At 41.7% G+C, this 22744-nt stretch overlaps 1 protein-coding gene across 5 annotated transcripts in view; it reads right to left on the bottom strand.

Moving 5' to 3' along the window:
• Positions 1-3567: 3567 nt before the first annotated feature.
• prrc2b (proline-rich coiled-coil 2B) overlaps positions 3568-22744 on the bottom strand; it is a 25029-nt gene continuing 5852 nt past the window's right edge. For 2 of the 5 annotated variants that reach the window (XM_034896464.1, XM_034896465.1), the window contains exons 5-31: positions 22390-22453; positions 22065-22208; positions 21206-21519; positions 20893-21017; positions 20622-20785; positions 20189-20273; positions 19921-20083; positions 18415-18754; positions 18108-18301; positions 17114-17300; positions 16799-17006; positions 14606-16642; positions 13652-13815; positions 12331-12446; positions 12102-12243; positions 11833-11909; positions 9871-10158; positions 9583-9684; positions 9204-9396; positions 9019-9113; positions 8794-8921; positions 8404-8644; positions 8064-8231; positions 7794-7870; positions 7564-7636; positions 6959-7168; positions 3568-5843 (exon numbers count right to left, since the gene is read on the bottom strand). In XM_034896464.1, coding sequence (XP_034752355.1) covers positions 5676-5843; positions 6959-7168; positions 7564-7636; positions 7794-7870; positions 8064-8231; positions 8404-8644; positions 8794-8921; positions 9019-9113; positions 9204-9396; positions 9583-9684; positions 9871-10158; positions 11833-11909; positions 12102-12243; positions 12331-12446; positions 13652-13815; positions 14606-16642; positions 16799-17006; positions 17114-17300; positions 18108-18301; positions 18415-18754; positions 19921-20083; positions 20189-20273; positions 20622-20785; positions 20893-21017; positions 21206-21519; positions 22065-22208; positions 22390-22453 — 6267 coding nt within the window. In that variant the 3' untranslated portion in view covers positions 3568-5675. Of the gene's footprint in view, positions 5844-6934; positions 7169-7563; positions 7637-7793; positions 7871-8063; positions 8232-8403; positions 8645-8793; positions 8922-9018; positions 9114-9203; positions 9397-9582; positions 9685-9870; positions 10159-11832; positions 11910-12101; positions 12244-12330; positions 12447-13651; positions 13816-14605; positions 16643-16798; positions 17007-17113; positions 17301-18107; positions 18302-18414; positions 18755-19920; positions 20084-20188; positions 20274-20621; positions 20786-20892; positions 21018-21205; positions 21520-22064; positions 22209-22389; positions 22454-22744 lie in introns of all 5 variants that reach the window. The other 3 variants (XM_034896468.1, XM_034896467.1, XM_034896466.1) reach the window with 3 other exon arrangements.

Genomic DNA, 22744 nt, shown 5'->3' with positions numbered 1-22744 from the left:
CCCGCCGGATTTCACTCTTTTCATCCGGATTCCTGTTACCTTCTGTTTTGTTTGTGTTGTAATTTTAAAATCTGGTGGATTTATGAGGACTACGGTTAACTGCTCCTCAGATCTCTGCAGGGTAAATCCAGACAGCTAGCTAAGCTATCTGTCCAATCTGAGTTTTCTGTTACACAACTAAAACAACTTTTGAAAGTACACATGTTCCACAAAAACAAGTTCCTTACTGAGACTATTTTGCAGCCGCTTAGCATCGCCGAGGACCATTGTGATTGGTTTAAAGAAATGTCAATAAACCACTGCACGTTGTTCTCCCATGCCAGAATGCTCTATTTCAGACCAGACGACTCTTGTACCAAAAAGTAGAATTCTCATGTGCAATTTATACAATAAAAAGATCGATCCTTGGTGTCCGTGTATCAATGCAGTATTAACACAGAAAATATTGCAATACTATGCTGTTTCAATTCAATTTAAGACCCTTTTTATTATTATAGAATAATAGGTATAGTATTTAATTGTTGTTTACTTATTGTAAAAATTCAGTCTTTAATAATAGCTGCCTGTATATATATAAATATATGTATATATATATATATATATATATATATATATATATATATATATATTCATAGTACAGACTCACCTGTAAACTCTGTAAACCATTAGTATATTATGTTATTTGCACATATCTTTAAATTTTTTACTCATAGTAATATCCGGTATATTATATTCAGTACATTTCTAGCTGTAAATCTTGCTCACAAAACTTGTTATCTATATTTTATATTCATAGGACAAACCCATCTGTAAAATTCAGTTTATAATAGTATTCATTTCTATATTTATTCAGTATATATCCATGTCCTACACTTATGAACCATTGTATATCCTGCACTTGCTACTGTGACACTTCTGGTTAGACCCAAACTGCATTTCGTTGCCTTGTACCTGTACCTGTGTGATGACAATAAAGTTGAATCCAATCTAATCTAATCTAATTTACAGTTCTGTTTAAAAACAACAGAAGAGGCGTACTGCCAACTTTTGCACACACATTACCCAGAACCCCCCTGAAACACTATCCGCTGCTCACCTGAACAAAAAGCGTTGTGTTCATGTGAAGAGTCTCCACTCGCTCTGACAGGTGGTTCAACCATTCCAGATGGCCAGCAATAGACTGGGAAAGATCACCGGTGTTCTGTATTAGAAGAAAATAGTGTCAAAACAGAAGAGTGGGCACGGAAAAACGGTTTTTATTATTCTTGATTGGATTGCATGCTGAACGTACCCCAGACAAGTTGTCCTTCAGTTCAACAGCAGCGAGGCGAACATGCTCCAGTTTGTCAATCTGCTCCTTCAGCCGGTCATCAAGCTCCTGCATCATCATCAGGCCTTCATCGGGCCTGACGACGCTCCTCTGGGTCGCCATCCTGGGTCACAGATACACACTTGTTATTCAAAGAAAACTCCAACATAATGTGACATGAGGTCACAGTATGTTTTTTTTAATTAAATTAGGTATAAGGTTGAGTTTTCTTAAATTTGAGAAAGGAGAAGCTTTGTCCAATAAAGATTAACAAAAAGATTTAATAACAAAATGACATGACAGAGCAGGATTTTACGCTGCAGCGGACTTCAAAATGTATTCGCCTCGTGGTTCTACATTTTACAGTAACAAACGTTTCCCACTTTCACCACTATATTCCCTTAAAGTTTTGGGCTGTTCCTTGGATGAAATAACCTTTTTCCATTGGTCCGTCGTCTCCCAAGAGTTTGTCGTTATTTCCAAATCCATATGTTTTAGAGTGACTTCCGGTCACATACAAGGTGATACCATGTCAATTATTTTCAAGTTAGGCTATTTTTTTGGTGTTAATCTAATCAACACACGGCCCCCAGACAGAGACAATAGAAGTTCTTCCTGCCATGTGAACAAAGACCTTAACACAAGGCTGCCGAGGGCAGGCTGGTGATCAGGGTGCATGTTCCTGCCTGGCTCAGCTGCAGCGTACAGAATACTACATTACCACATAAAAGTACATTGATATAAAAGATCAGCATTGCTTTAACTTAACTCAATACACATCTTAGATTCTATTATCTATAGAACCAACTTCAGTGGAACAAACCTGCTGATATCTTTACACAGACATGTTTTACAATGGTCACTACAACAAAAATCTCAACCATGTAAATGAGCAAAAGAAGTACAACAAATATTGGTTTTCACATCATCTCAATATTACTTGCAACTGGTTTAGAACCACACGCACGCATGCGCGCGCACACGCGCACACAAAATAGTCCGGTTTACAAACCAGCGCTCGATCCAGGTAACGTAAAATGGCTGACGTATTTTACTCTTGGAGCGACATGGTTGATAACCCTTTTATTTGATTTGCGTATTACAGGTAAACTTTGAGAATAATAGTCTGGCTAGCGTTTGTATGCAGGGATATTATGTTTTTTAGCTAGCAGTACATGGTCGCATATCAAACATAAGATTGCAGTCTATGATATCAAGCGTAGGATTCGGTTATTCGCGCATGCAACACACCACGGTACATGACTCTAATACGGCGGGGCCAACAAAAAGTCACAAAAAGAAGTGAAGTTACCTTGTTTTATGACGAAAACACCCCAAATGCTCGGAGGTAAAACGCCAAATCTTGTAGGGAAGTACGAGATTTCGCTCTGCGACTACAAAGGGAAAACTTTTTGTCCAAACAAGCCTCAGGAATGTCACACTTGTGACGTCATGTAGCCTGTTTTTCACAGGCGCATTATTATTGTGATCATGGTACGGTATTTGGTAGTAATGAAATAGTGACCAAACAATGGAGAATTATCGCGTTTAAAAAAAATAAAAAATTAATCTCACTCAATATAAATTTTAAAAGCCAATCTAGTAGTGCTGGCTCATAAAAATCCTGCAATTGAAGTTAAGGTGCAGCTGTTATAATTTTTTTCTTCTATCCCTTCGGGACCCTTGCTCCTAATTAAAATGAGTACTGTTCTGTACTGAGAGATCTTGCTGGACAAGAACCAAAAGGCCCTTTATACTGCACAAACAGTAGTTGTCTCAGATGTAGAGTATTTAAGTTTATTTGATGACTTAAAAAAAAAAAAATGCTCTTAATTTAAACATTATTAAACTGGCCAAATATTAACAAAACAGTAACCAAGCACATCCACAAACCTTGGTGTACATGGTTTTATGGCACAATCATGAATGCTAAAACTGTCTGTCCAAACCAAATGTTTTTGTTAACCTATATTAAATTGGGAATGCTCAATTGAGAATGGGATACATATAAAGGTGTTGCTACTGAAAGAAAAGCTGATCAGGTGGCTGGAGGCAATTCTGTGTGAAAAGCTAAAAACACCTCATATGAACAGTCAATGTTTTTCAAATACTGTGCTGGACTCGGTCTAAATTCCTTTTTCCATCATTGCTTTCACAAGAATTTGATGCATGATTTTAATATGACAACGTGAGAATACAGAATCAACAGTACATTTAAGAAAACACAACTGCTTTATTTCTTTTCTTTCAATAAGCTCTTTTTTTTTTTAACAAGGGAGAGTAATGACCAAATATCTGAAAGGATAAAGATCAGGTAGGATAAACAGAATGCCAGATCAGCTGCAGAAAGCACTGGTCCTTTGACAAAATGAAATATGCATCTTAAAAGTACAAAAAAAAAAAAAAAAAGTCAGGGCAACATTTTGGTGCAGGTACAATGATGAGAAGCATCATGATCTTTTGCAGTAAGGGATGAGGCAAAACAAAACTCCAAGCCCACTAAACCTAACAAGTGAAAGCAGTCCATTCTGAGAACACGGTAACCTTTCCAACGTTAAATCTTTAATAGCGCCACAATATCTAAAATGAAATGTGGGTTTAAGCCTCCCCTCGCTGACAAGGCTCGACTGTACAGTTAAGTATGCATATACATATATACCAGTGAAACACTGTAAAGATAAATCTTAACATTTTGTAGTGTCATGGAGCGTTATGGTAAGCAATAACATTTCACCAGTTATGACATAGGCATTGTGAGTGTCAATAGAGTGTCCATTACAAAAAACAGAATAAAAGATGATTCCAACAGCTTCACATTTTCAAATAGAACAAACACTTTTAAAAGTCCTTCGTAGTCCACTGGAACTGCAGTGCTCACAAAAACAGCTTAAGCAAATAACATTTTTATCCAACAAGCAATGCTATATGCCCCTCGTTTTGTGATCATTAGCTTCTAACAGGAAAAAGTTTTTTGGACCCTGATTGTGATTATAGTCAGGCTGCATTTATTGCTAGAGCCACCTCAGAGACCAGATGCTGTATAATCAAATGGTGATGGGTCTGTTTCTTCACAAGTTCCCCCACATTACTGTTAAGTGGGTTTTTACGGGAATTAGAGAGGAAAGTATTTCAAGAGCCTTTAAAGAAGAAAGCTTAACGCCCCAGACTGAGGGATGTAAAAATCATCACTTACATCACATGTTCATTAACAGACAATTTGATGAATTAACACCCAAACAAAGCAATAGGAAAGCAATCATTTCAAGGTATTTTAAGGGGACATTACAGCAATTGCGAATGCAGCCCCCTCCCGTCTGCACACAAAAAAAAAACTTTACAATGAGCCCAAAAAATTGTTGCCAGCTTGGTCGATCAAAATCCACACAAGTTGATGGCAGCACTATGAATGCTGAGTTCAGGTACAGTCTTTGTGAAATGTTGCTCTGTTCTAAGTAGGAGTCCCGCATGTTTACACACATTCAGCACATCACATGCACACGCTGTAGCAATACCAGTGAAGTTCCCATGGAAGCAACATGATTTTGGTAAAATGTTCACCTTTAAGTTTCAATTTAGATACAGAAGAGAGCGAGCAACAGGATGTAAAAGCAAAGAATAGAGTTGAGAAAAGAAATGATTTCTATTAATCTAAGCAGTTTGCCACAGTTCATAGGCTGGGTGAAGTACTCCAGAAGATGCATTACTTTTGAAATGTTGACATGCAATGATGTCCACAAATTGGTGGATTTTTTTCTGGGTTAATAAAGTAAGTTCTTTCCCAATAGCAGGAATGGGTGATGACTTTAACATTAAATTTACCAGCGAAAATGCCAATGAAAAATGATTTAAAAAAAAAAAATAGTGCCCCACTGAATTTCAAATTTGTTTTAAAAAATTACTTGTTTGCTAATAGTGAGTTATATCAAGTGTCTGCCTGATATTAACGGCAACAGTCCACAACGGGGAGTAAATACAGTTTGGCAAAATGGTATGAAAAATGAACCATCTGTCGGAGTTGGTCATTTTTATTTTCCCCACCTTGAAGAGAAAAAACAAAAACAAAAACCAGAAACAGCTTTTCTTTCTACCAATCTCCCCTTAAAAGTGACTAATAATAAATTAAAGAGGACCTTGAAGAGATCTGCTTAAAAGACTGTATGTCTATGTATATATTTATATATATTTATATATCTCTATACGTGATGTGAAATTGTTTCCAGTTCTGACAGTTCAAAAGGGGTAATACGTTATGATGTCTGCCCCTTGCCATGGTGCCTTTGGATAAGGTGGGTCTTGGAAGGCTCAGACTTTGGTCAAGGGGCTTGTGTTGGCAGGCTAAGTGATGATGAGGATTTAAGGTCCACTGTTATGCCTTGCCCTCCTCTACTTTGACAGCCTGGGGTTTGATGGCTCCTGTGCGTGCTGGTTTGGCTTGCCCTGTGGAGGTTAGGGGCTCCTGGAGTTTGCTGGTCATGCCCCCAGCTGGTGTCTTGCCCTCACCCACTGCCTTTCGCACTTCTCGCATGGTTTTATTCTACACAAAGAAAAGGCAGAGTTACTAAGACCTACAGCAGAGACTGGAACACCAAAGATTTATGCACTAACATACTGATGCTCAGCTAACGGGTATAAAAACTAGATTCCAACAATCTTTTGATGATTTTGAACATATGCACAGCTTTTGGCAATTTTAGCAGTTACTTTGACAATTTATGCGTTGTCTGGAAAAGCAGTATTGGCAATTAAATACTGTTAATTCTAACAAATCAGTTTTACAGTGGCAGGCAGGAAAGATTCTTGGCTATCCAGAACACCATACTTTAACCTCATTACCATAACATGCTTATGATGCTACAGAGATTAGGCTTAAGTCTCATCTTTGACCCTATTTGTAGGGCTTTTTAAATGCTACTCTCTTGACCATTTCTTACCATAACTATCATGCTGAATATTTTTCAAATTTAGATAACTATTTGTGAAACATTTTCATAATACAGTTTAGTCGATAACAGAGTTTCTGTGGGTTTCAACAAGTCAAATTTAAGACTTTTTATGACCATTATGATTGAAAATAAAGATCACAACATTAACTGAGTTCTAAACTCAGTTCTTTCAAGCCAAGTAACACTAAACTTGCACTTCCCCAAAGCTGAATAATTAAAAAATGTATGTCGGTGGTGCAATCCGAAAGAGACTTGCGCCAATCACACAAAAGTTGATTGGCTGTACTATATGTTGGATGTTAGTCTCATTTGTAGTCGTAATAAAGCGAATACTTGCACTAGCGAATGAATAATAATAATACACCACCATGGAGTAAGAAAAATAAATTAAGAAAGAGCATTAGAGGTAGCGTTGCAAAGACCTAGAACACAAAACTCCAGCAAATTTAAGGCCTAAAAGTTTTATTTTGAAATGTAAGACTTTTTAAGACCCAGCGGAAACCCTGTATAAACACATCAATATTACTATTATACCAGTATGGAATTATACCATCCAAGATAGTCTTACAGCACTACAGATGTATCCTGTCAAGGCCTCTCAGGTATGTTAACTACATCTCCACACTATACACAATACAATCAATGCAAATAGAGAAAAAGAAAGTGGATAAAATTAAATTACCTATATTTACAGTGGGTGGCTCACCTTCATGCCATCCTCTGGCCCTTTAACATGGGGCTCGGGGGCCGAGGGAGGGGTAGAGTGGGAAAGGTCACGGCCAGGATTGGGGTAAGGGGGGGGGCGAATGATGACAGGCTTGTTGACCTGCATGACTGGTCTCTGTATGGGGTTGGGGAAGGGGCCAGTGGTGGGGGGCCGCATGTGCATCACCATGCTGCCCTGGCATGTTGGGACCTATTGGTCCCGGGAAAGAAGGAGGGGGATAAAGAAAAACAAACAATTAGCATTTCAGTATTGAATTTCTTAGGGGAATTTTCAGACTTGGTTCAAATTCCTTGAAGTCAGTCACAGGTTTGTTTCTTCAATTACATTACATTAGTGTGTTTAAAAATATACTTTGTGTACGGATTTGTGCATAATGACAGGTGCTGCAAATGTGTAATCTTTTTTGAAAGATGGACGTAGAAGTACTTTTTGATAGCAGCTTTCAGACTTTTGAAAATGTCCCAAACTCATCAGCCTTAGGTGTTGATAAACCTGTCACATCGGCCCAAGAATGAAAATGCCCCAGTCAACATTTAAATTAAACACATCGCAATATGTACAGTATATGCTTGAAAAATAAATACCTGTTGAGTAAAATGTGTAGGCAGAGGACCCCCAGGACCAGAGGGTTTCCCACTGGGGCTGGCAGAGCCAGGCCTGATGAGGTGAAGGGAGAAAGATAAGAAAAAGATAGCTTTACAATCTATTTCCTAAAATGTATATTTGTGATACACCATGTTACACATGTCAACAGAGCAAAGCAGTGTGTTGTAGACAGTTCATTTATATTATTGGACAAGTCCTTTCTGCTCACCTGTAGGTCCCCCCGGATATACCTGGGGAATGATTCTTCTCAGAGAACTGGAAGCCTTTCATTTCCATCTGTGAGCCCTGAGAATAGGCAAAGAAGCACTGTTGATTCACAAACAATTGTGGATGGCCTAGTTATAGATAAGATATTTGCAACCTTATACAGATGTGTCTACATGGTTTTGTGGGACAAAATGGGAGTGACTTCCATTATTGCACTAATGAATGAACAGATCTGTTTTTGGTTGAGCTACAAAAGATGAGTAAGTCACACCTCTCTGCTGCCAGTCATGACCGAAGCCTGGGAGCCAGGTGGCAGCATTCGGCGTGGGCCCCCCACTGACAGGTTTTGTCCCTGCTGCAGCTGGATGGACTGTGGGAGGATGAGATGTTGCTGAGCTGAGCCATAGCGGAGCTGAGAGCCAGGTAGGGGCATGGTCACCTAGTAGAAAAAAAGGATTTTACTGTTATCATTTAAACCAAACGTCCAATTATGGTCTGGTTATGCAATAAAGGCTTTTCCTTACTTGCTGGGTTGACATGAATGCAATGTTCAATTTAATAAATCTATTTGAAATAGTCAATATGAAACTGAGCTTCAGCAATCCACTTACCTGGATGAGCTGAGAGTCCATTAGCTGGGAGGAACCCATACCAGGCCCTTGGTTCATCTGGCTGTCATAGACTAGCTGCTGGCTGCCATTCATAGGCTGATAGTGTGAGCCTGACTGTGTCTTGACCATTTCTGAGGGCTGCATGCCAGGGAAAGCAGAGTAAGGCCCTTTGAGAGGGGCTCCGCCCGACAGCACCATGGGGTTGGGCTGTGACAGATTGGGGTGCATGTAAACCTGGGACCTGAAAGGAACAAGAAAGGGCAGCAGAGTGAGTAAAAAGAAAATATAAAGTGCATGGAAGCGCCACATACATGAAACGGATAATATAACTAAAGTGAAGCAAATTAATGGGAACAGTTAAAATGTCATGATAAATGGAGGGGGCAGTACCTGAAGGGGGGAATAGAGTTGAACATCTCTTGGGACTGAGAGACAGGTAGACCTCCCCGAAGCCCCAACTGAGCCTGAGCCTGAAGAGACGTGTGCAAAGAGATCGGAATCTGCTGTGCTGCGGCCGCCTAAATGGATTAACAAATGTAAGATAATGACAATTCTGCTGCTAAACAAACACACATGTGTGTATGTGTGTGTGCGTGCAAGCATATATCTCTCTACCTGTTGGTAGGTCTGCTGCTGGGTCATGGGAGGTACAAGGCGGGGCTGGCTAGGAAAAACATGACCATCCAGATACAATGGGGGAATATGATTACCTAGAGAAGGGACATCAAACAGGCTGTTAGTTTAGATTCCCTCAAAAGATTAAGCCCTCATTAAATAGAGAAAATGAAATGCAGCTTTACCTTGCATGGACATGGAAGGTGCTACTGATGCCACAGGCATCGGAGGCATTGAAACCCCTCCAAAGGAACTGTAGCTAACACCACTGGATGAGCCCACGCTGCACGGAGGCTGAGCTCCTGTAGCACTTCCACCAGGAGAGCCCTGCTCAGGGAGGGACTGGGAGTTCTCCCATGCCTTGCGTGCTGATTCCATCTGAAGAAAAATAAACATTTATGGTTGATATGCATGTTTAAATAACACTCAGATTTGCCTGTATGTTCCCACTATATTCTTTTCCATACAAGAAAGAGTTGCATAAATGGACATTCCTTTGTTATATGTATGTAAAGATATAGCTTTATATACACACACACACACAATGGATTGTTCTACACATACCTTGAGAGTGAGATCAGCACTGGGAAAGGAGATGGGGTTGAGGTTAATGCCAGGCTGTAGGTGGTTAGAACGCAGCATGGGGATACTCTGATTGAGAGCAGTCTGTTTAAAAACAAAAGATTTGGATCAATCACTTGCAGTCAATATCTCTTATTTTTAAGCAACAAAAGAGAGTTATCAAAAATACTTGAAGCGTAACCGTGGTGATTGTCACATCAATCTCTGATGCATTTAGAGGACCTCATTTTATTTACAAGACCCCACAAACGTACAGATACAAACACTCACATTGGTGGTAAGAGCCTCCTGAAGCTTGTTGACAGAATTGGACACGGGCACTGGGGTGGAGCCCGGTGGTAGGCTGAAATCAGAGTCTTTGGCACTGACACCAAACTCAATAGGAGGCACAGGCAGCACAGTGTCCACATGGAGGTCCACACCATTGACTGGCGTGATTGGGCCACCTTCCAGCCGATCAACAGCTTCTGATCCCTTACGGTGCTTTAGGGAGCGTTCATTTCCAATGGGCCCTGGCTTGTGCTGTTCTTTACTCTGCTCTGGGCCAGCATCAGAGTCCTGGCCAAAAGAAGATTGGCAAAAACTGGTTTAGGATTCTCAATTGAATCAGATTCTGTTGTAGCCAATTTGTTATGTCAATAATGAGGTGAAAAAAAACTAATAAGGGATTCAGAAATAGTTTGAACTAGGGTTGTATTGGATCACAAAATGGTGATTGGTGTTTTTTGCCCCCAACGTCTCATCCAGGCAGTGCGTCAACGGTTGTTTAGGGTTAAGGTCCGGGTTAGCTGCCTGGAAGGCCACAGAGGCAAAAAAAAAACACCACTGAGTCCACAAAACTCAAGGTTCGGATCAGAGTTGTGAGTCACGTATCTGATAAATTTTCAGATCATCACAATAAAGAGGGAATTTAATTATTAATTAGTTAATTATTAAACATGTAATATTATTAACTTTCAACAATAATTACTTATGAGAAAAGGATATTTTACAATAACTTTAAATGCACCACAAGGTTGACAACAGTAGTGAGCAAGTGCTAGTTTGTGTCTTATAGCTCTTCATTTTTTTTTTTTAGCCGTTTTATATGGTTGGTGTCCCAGTGTTGGAATCCTCTACAGCAGGGGTGTCCAAACTACGGCTTGCGGGCCAACTGCGGCCCGCCGGTCAGCTTTTATTGGCCCGCGGCAAATTCTGAAAATAGTTGAATATGGCCCGCACATGGCGCTTGAACTCAACTCTGTTGCACTTCTCAGTTTTAACACTAGATGGAGCCAGTAATGGAAAAGGTGCTTCTCCATTTAACAAAATTAAGCAAAGAAAATTTTTTACCACGAGTCACCAGAAATGGCAGCACCGAAGAAACGAAAGGTAGCAAGTGAGTGCAGAAAATTTCAACCACGGTGGGAAAATGACTATTTCTTTAAAGAAATCAATGGAAATTGTGTCTGTTTGATTTGCAATGAAGATGTTGCCGTGATGGAGCAACAAAATTCAAGCAAATGGCAGCTAGCCTGCAAGCTCAACAACAGTTTTTTTTTTCGTGCTAACAAAATACAAGAAAATGCCACAGCAGCAAGCTATGAAGTCGCTAAACTTATTGCCCAGCATGGCAAACCGTTCTTATCACTGCTCCCACTGAGAGCAATGTTCTTCACATTATAGGCGAGTTAGAAATACACACAGTAATCATGCGTCAATATGTCGCCTCTAGTGTGTGGCCCGAGCCTTTGCTTATTTTTCTGTATTTGCCCTCACCAAAAAAACTTTGAACAACCCTGCTCTACAGTGAGCATTTTAACCGTGTTTATTCCAGCTACTAGCTAACCGTAGACTAACGTTACCCAATGCCAAGTGTAAAGTTTGTGTTTTACTAGCGTGACATGCAGCGATGCTTCTGTTGCTTGTAATGTTGGTTTCAAAGGGTCAGAGAGCAGTGCAAACATTTAAGTGGCACCGAAACGAGGCACCAAAATCTGCAATACAAATCCGCGTTATATACTGTATCACTTACTTTAGGTAACATCGACATAAAAATGCATTTCAAACGCACCATTATTATGGTTAAACTTTGCAATTGATCCACAGTTCACATGCAATCCAAACTGTGGGTGCTGATCTGTACGGACCATGGATCAACTATGGTCTGTTAAACCGCTAGTTTAAACTGCAGACAAACAACGCACAGAATATATACAGTCTATGTTCCAATGAACGACTGCATTGCACTACCTCAGAGTTGGGCTCGCTCCCAGTGTAAGACACCTGTTTAGTCCATGAGTCTCCCCCTGAAGACTGTACTGGAAGAGCTAAAAAAGATAAGTGTCATTAGTAAAGAATAAAATCAATGTGTCTATTTTCACACAATGTCCATTGACAAAAAAGGCCTAAAACGTATGAAAAAAAGGATATATGTTAAAAAACTAAAACAGACATTTAAAATAATTTCATCTAAACCTTTCTTCTTTCAGCATTGAAACAAAGGTATGTCTTTCTCCTACCTGAGCTGTTTGTTTCCCAGATTTCAGTTCCCAGGTTGTTGGAAGAAAGCGCTTCCTCAGGTTGTTCAATGCCCAAGCTTCCCTGCTTTTTGGCAAAGCGTGGCGGTATCTTGGATGTGATAGTCCTGTTTTTCACTGGCACCTAATACAGGCAACAATGAGAAAAGCTCAACAAACGGCACATTTTTTGTTTATTCTTGTTGTAATTACTGAGCATAGGTTAACTTACAGGAGCTCCCTGTTCCTTCCTCCTTCTATCATCTTCCTGGGGGCGTCTCTGCTTTTTCGACAGGGCATCCTGGTATCCATCTGGATTAGAAACTGGTCCTCCTGTGTCCCCCTCAACTACAAAACAGGTATATGGTCAATACAAAATTATCTGCAGATAGGTAGGAAGTGAAACAAAAATACCTAATAATTTAATGATTACATAAGGTACCGTCTCCAAACCTATTTTTTTAAGAGTGCTGTAGTACAACTAGGAAGAGACCAGTTATAATTTAGTTAAGTTTGAAGACACTACCTTATTTATTCATTAAATAAATAGATATTTTGTGTTGTGTTGTAGTTTATAGACGGCCCCTAAGCACCGCCGGCTGCTACTAGAGACCATACTTATTTTAAAATTATTTTGTAGCTCGTTGTTAACCTTACAACTTTAGGAAAGCTGCCCCATTTGTGATATAATATAGTTTAACTATAGAGTAATTGAACCCTGAAGTAAGAATCTTTTTTTAAATTTTTTTTACTTCTTTGCTCACATTTATAAAACCAAGAGCACAAATTACTAATCCGTGCGTACAGTTTATAAAACAGAGGGCACAGATTTTTATTCCATACATAAGGTTTAGTTTTTTTTCTCTGCTGACACCAGGTTGGTTAGGTCAGTTTTTTGTTTTTTTTAAACGATATGTAATACTGACAGCTAGGGTTTAAAATGGTTACTGAAGTCCAAACTCAAAATACTGGAGTGTTGTCTCACCAGTCACCCGAGCATCTTACCCGTTTTGCAGGAAATTAGCCAACTCTGCGTCCTTTTATGCTCTAATGTAATCTAAATGCATCTCCAATATTTACCTCTGTCTAATCATGTCTTTGGTCATGTTACTGTTTAGAAAGATGCAATTTTTAGGTTGGAAAGATTGAAATATCTTAGTTAATCCTGTTTTGTTGCGGTTACCATCACTGCAGCCCGTTGTTTTTCTGTCTCATGTCTGGCAACCCGTGTGTTAAAATGGGCATTTGACCCACAGGCCAAAATAAAAAACAGACATTCCGCCACGGAATGGAAATTTAAAAAAAGAAAATACAGACTTTAGCATTGTTTGTCAGAGAAGAGATGTATCCTTAATATCTGATGACATTGTGGTTATTTTGTAATTGAATACATTTAAATGATATCAGTATTTAACCCAAGAAATGTTGCAGCTTCAATTAGCCAGGGATTATTTTTTTCTTCAATGTAGATAGCAACTGTTCCTTTAGAATTTCCATTTAATTTCTTTCAATATGGAAAACACAAAAAGTTAACTAGAAAAGATTGGACTCACTTGGGTAGCTGCTGAGCTCATACTGGGACAGAGGTTCGGTAATGTCTGTCTTGACAGGTCCTTGCTTAAGGTCCTTGTCTAATTTCTTCCCAGAGGACTCACTGGACTCCCTCTCCTCTGACTGCTCTATGCTGTAGACTGGGCCCGACTCATCTGGGCTTCTGCTAAAAAACAGAAAAGAGTGAGACAAATGGACTTAAATTGGATTTGGCAACACAACCAAATAAAATCTCAAAAATCTTGGTCAATTTGAGTATCCTTTTGGCAGTTGAAAACAAATACAACAAATTAGTCACTTAGCCAGTTAAGTTCAGCAAAGGCAACACATGACAGGTGGAACAAGAAAAAAAACAAAAAAAACAGAATAACTCTAAATTCAGGCTCAGGAGGGATTTTGTATATAGTGTTAGTAACCAATGCTCTTGTCAGGCACAAGTGCCTTTCCCACATTCATCTAGCCAATGTAACTGAGCTACACCCTCATCTGGGACCAACTGCATGTTGAGTACTACTCAGTATCTTAGGCTTTGCTCAATAGAAGGGAAAACATGTTTACCTCCTTAAACATTGTAGCAGAAATCCAAACGTCCAGCAGTATAATTAGTGCTGGTAAAATGAAAGCTAGGTATCTTAATTAGACAGCTTCTTTATGTAGAGTAAGCACTTACACTCATACATTTGTACTACAAAATAGTTTTTTTGCTCAAAAAAGGTGAGCAAAGAAGCTGTTTTCAGTCCAGTTTCTGAGTGTAAGCCAGAGTATAAAGAGTATATGTACCGTACGTAAAAAACAATAATGAGACGCCATGTTTTTTTTGGTTTCCAAGCGACTATAACAAGCAGAAACTAAAGCATTAAAAAAATTCATCAGCACATATCGTTGATGCTTCACCCAGGTGGAACAGGATAATGACAATTACTTCAACTGGAAGTTTGTTCTGTCATTCACCTCACCTCTTACAAGACGCCCCTCCATTCTGCCAACTGTCACTTCTGTTTGAGGAGGTAGGGGGGTTATCAGGTGAACGTCTCATCTTGCTTGCTTCCAGCAGTGATGGCTCCCCTTTTCTATTCTGCCTTTCCACCAATGGTCTCTGGCTGGAGAAGCTTCTCTTGCAAAGTTCCCTCTTCTCGCCTGAGCCTGGTTCACTATGGCAAGACTCTGAAGGAATATCACCATGTCCTTGTGTAGCTGTCCCTCCAGTTACACCTCGCTTCTCTCTCCAGTCACCAAAGTCGCTGTTCTCTGATCCCGTCTCCCATTCCTCTGCCGGACCATGCTGGCTAGAGCGTGCACCAGAGTAATGGCCACTAGGCCAGTTGTCTTCCCCACTGCCTTTGGGGCGACCAGGCCATTGGTTTGCAAACTCTCCATTTATGTACTCTTCACTTGTCCACTGGTTTGTGCCAGGTTCACGTTCTTGTTGTAGACGACGAAAGCGGGGAGGCTTGTCTTGACGGGGTGGACGCCGTCTCCTTAACATCTGCCTGTCAGGGTTCTCATTGTCAAAGTAGAATTCTCCTTCGCGGTCCTCTGTGCCATTGTCCATGAAGGAGCCTGTGAATTTAGGGGGGTACTTGAGAGTCTCCCGTTCAACAGGTGGTCTGCGGGAGTAAGTACTTTCAGCTCCAGGACCATAACCGTTTTCTTGCATTGAGCCACCAGTGCTACTAAACTGGGGCGCACGGCCCCTCCATGTTGAAATGTCCCTGGAACCTCCAAAGCCTCGACTGTAACTTCCAGTTGCGTTCAGTCTGGGAGGCAGCATGCGACCACCAAAGCCCCTGCTGGCCTTGGCCTTTTCTCTGGAATCTGGGGCTGTCTGTTCATCTGTATAAACCTTGTTGGATCTCCAAGAGTCTCTATCAGCCTTGCGGACTTCTCCAGACTCTGTGTAACTTTCTCCATTTTCAGATCCTTTCTGACGGCGCCTCTTTGGCAGTTCCTCATACTCAGAGGCTTCACTCAAAGTTTCACTGACATTTCGCCTGCGGGGCTTGCCTCTCTGGAACTCCTCCACCTTGACAAGGTCCCTCGGTGGTGCTCTGCCTCTGCCTGTCCGCTGAGCGCCACTGTTGCTATTGTTGTTATAAGCCCCTCTGAGATTGTCTCCACCTCGGCCACCACGGGTTCCACCTCTTGAGCTAAATTCCCTAAAGCCTCGACTCCGGCCTCTACCTGTTCCCCTGACTGCACCAAAGGCCTGTTCTTCATCGATGAAGATCCAGTTATTACGCCGAGGTGCCTGGGGCTCACGATTTTCCTGGCTATCTCTAGGTGACTGGCTCTTGCCACTGTCCCAGGTGCTCTCCTTGGGAGAGTCGTCACTGTGGGTACTCAGAGGCCTCTCTGTTTGGGTGGGAGCTGGTGACTGACGCTGCCTCTCTTCGGGCTGTTTCTCTACAACAGGTGAGGCTGCATGCCTGTTGCTGGAAGGCTGGTTATCTTTCTTCAAGTCATAAACATTAGTGAGGACTTCTTTCTCCAGGCGATAAGGAACAGGCTTCTCTTCAGGCTCAGGTTTAGGCTTCTCATTCTCTTTGTCTTCCACTTTGAGAGCCTTGAGCACTGGTTTCTTGATGGGCCCAGTTCTGCGAGTCAAGGTGCGCCCACTGGTCTCAGATGGCTGGCTAACACTACTACTGGAACTGGGTTCGGACCACTGGCTTTGAGCATTGCTGAGTCCTCCGTCTTGTTTCTGGCCTCCATCTCTCTTCCAACTGTCCTTGGAGCCATCTAAGGTTTCATCGTGTGATTCAGAGCCGTCTTTCAGATGCTTGTCCCTAGAGTCTTGTTTTGGGTAATCACTACCTGCATGATTCACAGAGTGGTTTTGAACTGTGGTCAGCAAGCCTTGGTCATGGTGTTGATGTTCTCTGTCTGGTCCTCGGCTCTGGTAAGCATGATGGGGGATATCATCTTGGGGGTGGGTCAAGCACTCATGGGCCCTCTCTTCATAGGAGTCCGGTTGGGGGCAGGCCATATCACTTCTGTAGAAAAAATATACAAGACATACAAAGATGAAGCTTGATAAAACAGAGGCCTATGTCACTAAGTGGAGTTGTAGGTGTCAATATTGCTTTGTGAGGTCAGTTTCAGGGATTTAATTAAAGAACTGCAAAATGCACAGGATCTAATATACTGACCTGTCATCTGGCTGGCCACTATCTGAGCTTTCATGTTGCCTCTGGTAAGGTGGAGTAAAGCTGCGCAAGGGGTAGCCATCTTGGTTCCACATAGGGTAAGGCTCAGTGGAAGGGGCTCTTCTCTCTTGATGCAGGTTAGAATGGCATCCCTCATCGGAACCAGGGCTGTTCAGGTGGTCTTGATGGATCATGGGTTTCATCATTCCTGCTGAAAACATTTACAGTGTTCAAATAAGATAGTTTTTCCATGATGAAAAAAATGATTTCAGATGTGAAGGTATGTGCAAAATTTTCTGAGTTAAGAGTGGACAGTACCAGGGTAGTAGTCCACAGGAGATCGTCCTTGGGTCATACGGGGATCCATGAAAGGTGGCATCATCATCCAGCGGGGATCAAACCCGAGGACATGTGGGGGGTAGTAGCCTCTCTGGTTATGGCTGGATCCAGATGGGGCAGGGTGACCTGACTGCTGCCAGTGATGCATCTTGTATACTTCCTGTAGAACATATACAACAACTTGTAAGAGAAAATCAAGAGTCCTTGCTCTGTGTAAACATGAATTCAGCTAAAGCCAATATAAGAATTCAGAGTTAGCAAAGTCAAGAAGAAATCTTCCAGTGTTATTCTTCTTAGTAGGAATGTCATGACAACTGGTACTTAGGTACCAAGTCATAAACAACATTCTTAAAACATGACAGTACTGTTTGTGATGTTGTAATTTATCTATTTTGTGAGTTTCATTTTATTTTACAAATACTGAACAAATTTGAATGAATCCTTTAATTCCACATTTACAATTGAACACACATTAAAGCTCCTTTTATCAGCTGTTCTCTGGAAAGGAGAAAATTAACAAATAGTATAGCAATCAGCCTTTTTTGACTTGTCATAGTAGGAAAATTTCCGTTATATTTATGTGTCCAAATCAGCCAAGACACTGGAATTCAGCTATCATTCATTCTATAATTTACAACTATGTTTTCCTAGAGACAGATGAAGAGAACCTTTACAATTTTGATAAATGAATATATCCACCCTCTACAGATTGCATTTCCTGTTCTTCTTGCATGAGATAACCAAACATCAACTCCCAAAAAAATCCCTGACAAGAATTAAACTCAGAAAATCCAATCAAAGACAAATAGGGTAGCAACCTTCACGAGGTCGTTTGCATGTTGATGACTGTAACTAAAAATCTTTGCTCCCAAAAACTCTTAAAACCCCTTTTCTCACAAACCAGTCACTAAGACATTGACACATTAGTCTTGGATCAAGACTTAATGGGTTCTTTGTGGCTCCTGGCACACACCTGCTGTTGCTGATGGTGCTGGGGCTGCTTTTGAAAGCGGGGTGGGATGGGTTTGGAGGGATGATGTCCACTGTAGTCTCCTGAGGGGGAGGAGGGCTCCTGGACATCATCCTCGCTGGCACGGTAGTTAGAGAAAGCAGGTTCCTCACGGTAACTGTGGCCAGGAGAGTTGTCTGGGGGACACTCCGTTACATCTGGAAATCATTTAATTGTAACATGCTTAGAATTTGCGAGTGTAATCTGCAATAATCTTTACATTTTCTATATAATACATAGGCCTAAATGTACAAGTCTACATGCAATTTACCTTTGGTGCTGTACTGCCAGTTCTCATGGAGGCCTTTATTCGGTTCCCCTTCTGGGGAAAGTGGAACTTCTTTGCCCTCTCCCTCTTTCTGGCCCTCCTCTGTCCTTGATGTTTGCCTTTCAGTCTTCCCAAACTTTTCATCCAGCTTTTTGAGTTTTTCAGCACAGGCGGCCAGCCGTTCCTCACGGGCACGCCTCTCTTCCTCCTCTCGGCGTCTGCGGGCCCTCTCAACAGCCTCTGACAGCTCAGGTGACACATACTTTGCCCTAGCTGGAGCCTGAGACTGGCGCTGGTGATCTTCTTGGTCAGCAAGTGGCTCAACATGGTTTTTCTGCAGGGTCTAGACATAACAGGAGGCAATTCAAGGGGGAGGTAAACAGTATAGTATATAAAGCAAATATATGAATTGACAACGATACGACGGTAACTGCTAATCATGCTCAACAAGCATCTCTGGCTGCAAGCCTTGGCTCAATAGATCTGATGCAAACAATCCAAAAACTACAGTGGAAAGCAAATCAAGTATTCTTTTTCAAGAGATTGAGGCGAAGTTAGCAGATATTGAGGACGGAAACCGAAGATGCAACATCCGCATCGTTGAGTTAAAGGTAGAGCTGGAAGGCTTTAACGCTATTCAGTATCTCTCACGCTCACTGCCTAAGTGGTTCCTGGATTTGGCAAATGCTCAGATCGAGATTATGAGAGCCTGTCGAATTTACAGTGATAGCCCAAAGAAGAACGCCACTACTAATCAACATTCTTTGCTATACAACAAGGCAGGCGATTCTACAGGCTGAGGGGAAATTTTCTCTCGTCGTTGGGGGTCAGAGGGTTTGCTTCTCCCCTGACTACAGTAACTATATAAACAAACAACGCCAAGCTTTCTATCAAACCGTGAATTCAGTACGAGTCTGGATTTTATTCCTGCTTTACCTGGCAACCCGAAAGATCAAGGAAGGCGCCCAGTTTAGAGCATTCACCTGGGATGCTGAGGACTAAGTGAACTGGGCTACATCCCATCCTCCTGCGGCAGCAGGGAAAGTTGATGCTTCGGATTCTGTCATTGAGGGCACCGTGGAGGAGCATATGGATTGAAACAACTGATCGGAAAGGATCGGTCAGCCCTTCAACTCTCTAAAACCTGCCGTTTTTGCTGGACTTATAGCAACTAGAATGGATTGTGGAAAAGGTGCACTGTGCCTTCTTCGGTATGTGTAGTGTACAGAATTTTTGTATTGAACCACATCGTTTTTATCTAGCAAAAGGTATGGCAAGTGACAAGTAGTCAGACACATCTCTATGGTGACTGCAAGGTCAACTTGAGTTTCACTCAACTGTTTGAAGGCACACGGCGATTCATTTGCTCTGTAGCGTTGCCTTACCCTCCCCAGTCAGCGGGGAAGAGAACAAGATGTGTTTTAACTGTAGATATAATGAGTTAATCTTAGAAAATACATCCCAGAGGAGGAAGATGAAAGTGGAAAAAAAAGCATAGTGTGTTGTTACCGTTGTGTCTGTAGAGAGATATCTGCCGTTGGTCTTCCGGGGCGGATTGTGGTGGTGATGTTGGTAGGAATAGCTCTCGTCAGGGCCCTCCTGGGGGTAAGACACTTCACCTGAATTTAGGGAGGATTGGCAGTCACGCTGGTTCTCCCTCTCCCATTCAGCCCTAAAAAGTAACCGCTCAAAATTAAACCAGGAACCCTTTAATAATGACAGAAAACAAGAGTGTGAGCCTATTTAGAGCAATAAGCTAGCAGAAAAGAGATCTCACCACTTCCTGTTTTTTTCACCGTGGTGGTCTTCTTCGTCATCACTGAACTTAAGCTTCTCACTATAATCAACTTCCTCATGGAGTCCTGAAAAAACAACATACTTAACAGTCAGCGGCAGGAATGTAGGATTGGATACAGAGCAATGGCAACAGGCTTTTGTATCCTATTGGCATGCTGTTTGCCGGTGAACTTACACATTACAGAATCTAAACTCATTAATGAAGTCAGAGCAGTAAATGGTAATAAATGCCGTTTTTGATGACTAACTCAGCAAAATATCACATATAATAACTTGCACACTAGTGCAGCAGTTAATATTCATAAGCTTAAGAAGAAACTTAATGTAACATGAACTTACTTCACACATTCAACTATCTTTTAGTCTGCCTCCTGTAAGAGGGGGATAGAGGCAGTTAAACAAGTAATACTGACCGGCCCATCCATCCTCGCAGTCATTGTCAAGCTCATCCAGATCCTTCAAGTCCTCTGGATTAATGATGGCTGGGCGTTGCGGTCTGTCACCAGGCCTGCGGATGGGCTGAGAAGAGGGTCGAGGTGTAGCGCGGACAAAGCGGTTCTCTCTTCTCACATCACCACTGAAATCAGAGATGGTAGAACGACAATTTAACAATTGCCAAATGTCACAAACCTCTCGGTAAAACTACTTAATGTATAAATGCTCTCACAGTGTGAATGTACTTACTTAACAAGTTCAGATTTGGTGTAGTTCTGTCTGAAAGTGGGTTTGCTGTCAAATCGTGCTGGGGCAGCTACGGTGGTCGGAACATGGTCGGTACCAGGGGTTTCACGTGTCTCTTTAGAGCACATCTGAAAACAGCAGGATGAAACAATGTGTTCGTAGTAGAAACACACGGAGCCACCAAAGGGATTTGAGCCGTTTCTAGCTATATTCAACAGCTAATTTCGTACAGGTAAAACCAGCAGACTGTCTTTGATGCTTTTTTATTGTTGTTTGTTTTACAAAAAGTGGCCCCAAGGAGTCATAGAGTACTTACAAATGCAGGCAACATGTCATGGTAGACAGCAGTTGAAGTGTGGTGAAGCTGGTACTGCAGGGCAGTAGGGACGGTTGTTCTGCGGACTGGCTGGGCGGGTCGCAGGGAAGGCTCCTTGGGGTCAAGGACTGGTGACTGAACAGTCACCACACTAGAAGAGGTTGTGCTGGTGGCAGAAGGGGGGTGGGTTAAGGCTGGAGGGGAGCCAGTCTCACCCAGGGCCGTGAGCTTACCCTCAGGATCTGCCGGCAGGCCAAGGGTCAGGGCTGAGGGTTGAAGGTTCCTGCCACCACCTTCCCTCCAGCTCGTCACATCTTGAAGTGGGTAGAGGGAGATTTCAGAAAAATTGATGAACTAATTCTACATGGAATGATTTACTCTGGCAAAAAATGAAATTAAAAGTAATACCACATTGTTTGTAACCTTATCTCCATGTCTTTAATGACAGAAGATGATTGCGTAGTGCTAAGTCGATTGGTGCTCTCTGGATTACTGAAATAGCCAATACAGAACATTCCAAATTGTCCGGTGACACTTCAAAAATCTTTTTAACCATTTGCAACTAGGGACAATAGCCCGACCCAGGGTTGGCAGCTGGAAATCAGTGAGAGTGTGTCAACATGTCTGTTGAGGAGTTTTACTTGCTTGAAAAACACTCAAGTACAACATGACATCAACATAAACACAGCATTGGGTAGTAAAAAACAAACTCCTCTCTTCCTCCCATTCTCTGAAGTCTTTTCCTTTAGTCTATGCCGTTAATGTCGAAAATGTTGCCACCAATTTAATAATTTGCTTTTCAGCCGTCATTTATCTCATCTATGAGACTGTCTGCCAATACCTGAGCGTTAAGACTTACTCTGGGGGCGGAGGCTTGGTCCGGGCCCATACGACGGATCGAAGCCGCTTCTTTCCCTGCCAGCCCTGTCCTGTTCTCCAGCTGCCTTCAGTGTGGGAAATTCCTCGTGAGAGAAGGGCTGAAGTCGGTTTAAGACCCTTGAACCTGATGTCATTGAAAGAAGTTGCATAAAGAAAACGGTTTGTCAGACTTACTTAACAGAAGAATGCTGTGCCAATTGCCATAGACCTACAGGGGTCACAGACTGGACAACATATGATTCAACATTAGAATGCCATTTGATTTCAAACACTCCTTTCATAAAGATAAATCGGAGAGGACTCACCATCTTGCTCTACTGCCTTTCCATTTAGCTGGGCCCATTGCTTTGGTCCACCTGTGTTTGTGTTCTTTGGAAATGAAGAAAACCAAGGTCACAGTCAAATATCTGTTGATTATTCATGTCTCTTTGACCTTTGAGAATGTATATCTGCTATCAAGTACCAACATTGTAGAACCCGACTGATAAAGGATTTTTAAGGCTTGGTTATTTAAAAATCATATACATACACACACACACACACACACATATATATATATATGTATATACACACACACACACGCACATATATACACTCACCGGCCACTTTATTAGGTACACCTGTCCAACTGCTCGTTAACACTTAATTTCTAAGCAGCCA

This window comes from Etheostoma cragini, chromosome 16 (genome assembly GCF_013103735.1).
Source record: "Etheostoma cragini isolate CJK2018 chromosome 16, CSU_Ecrag_1.0, whole genome shotgun sequence".
NCBI lineage: Eukaryota > Metazoa > Chordata > Actinopteri > Perciformes > Percidae > Etheostoma > Etheostoma cragini.
Note: the sequence above shows the minus strand (reverse complement) of the source record. Positions and strands in the feature narration are given on the sequence as shown.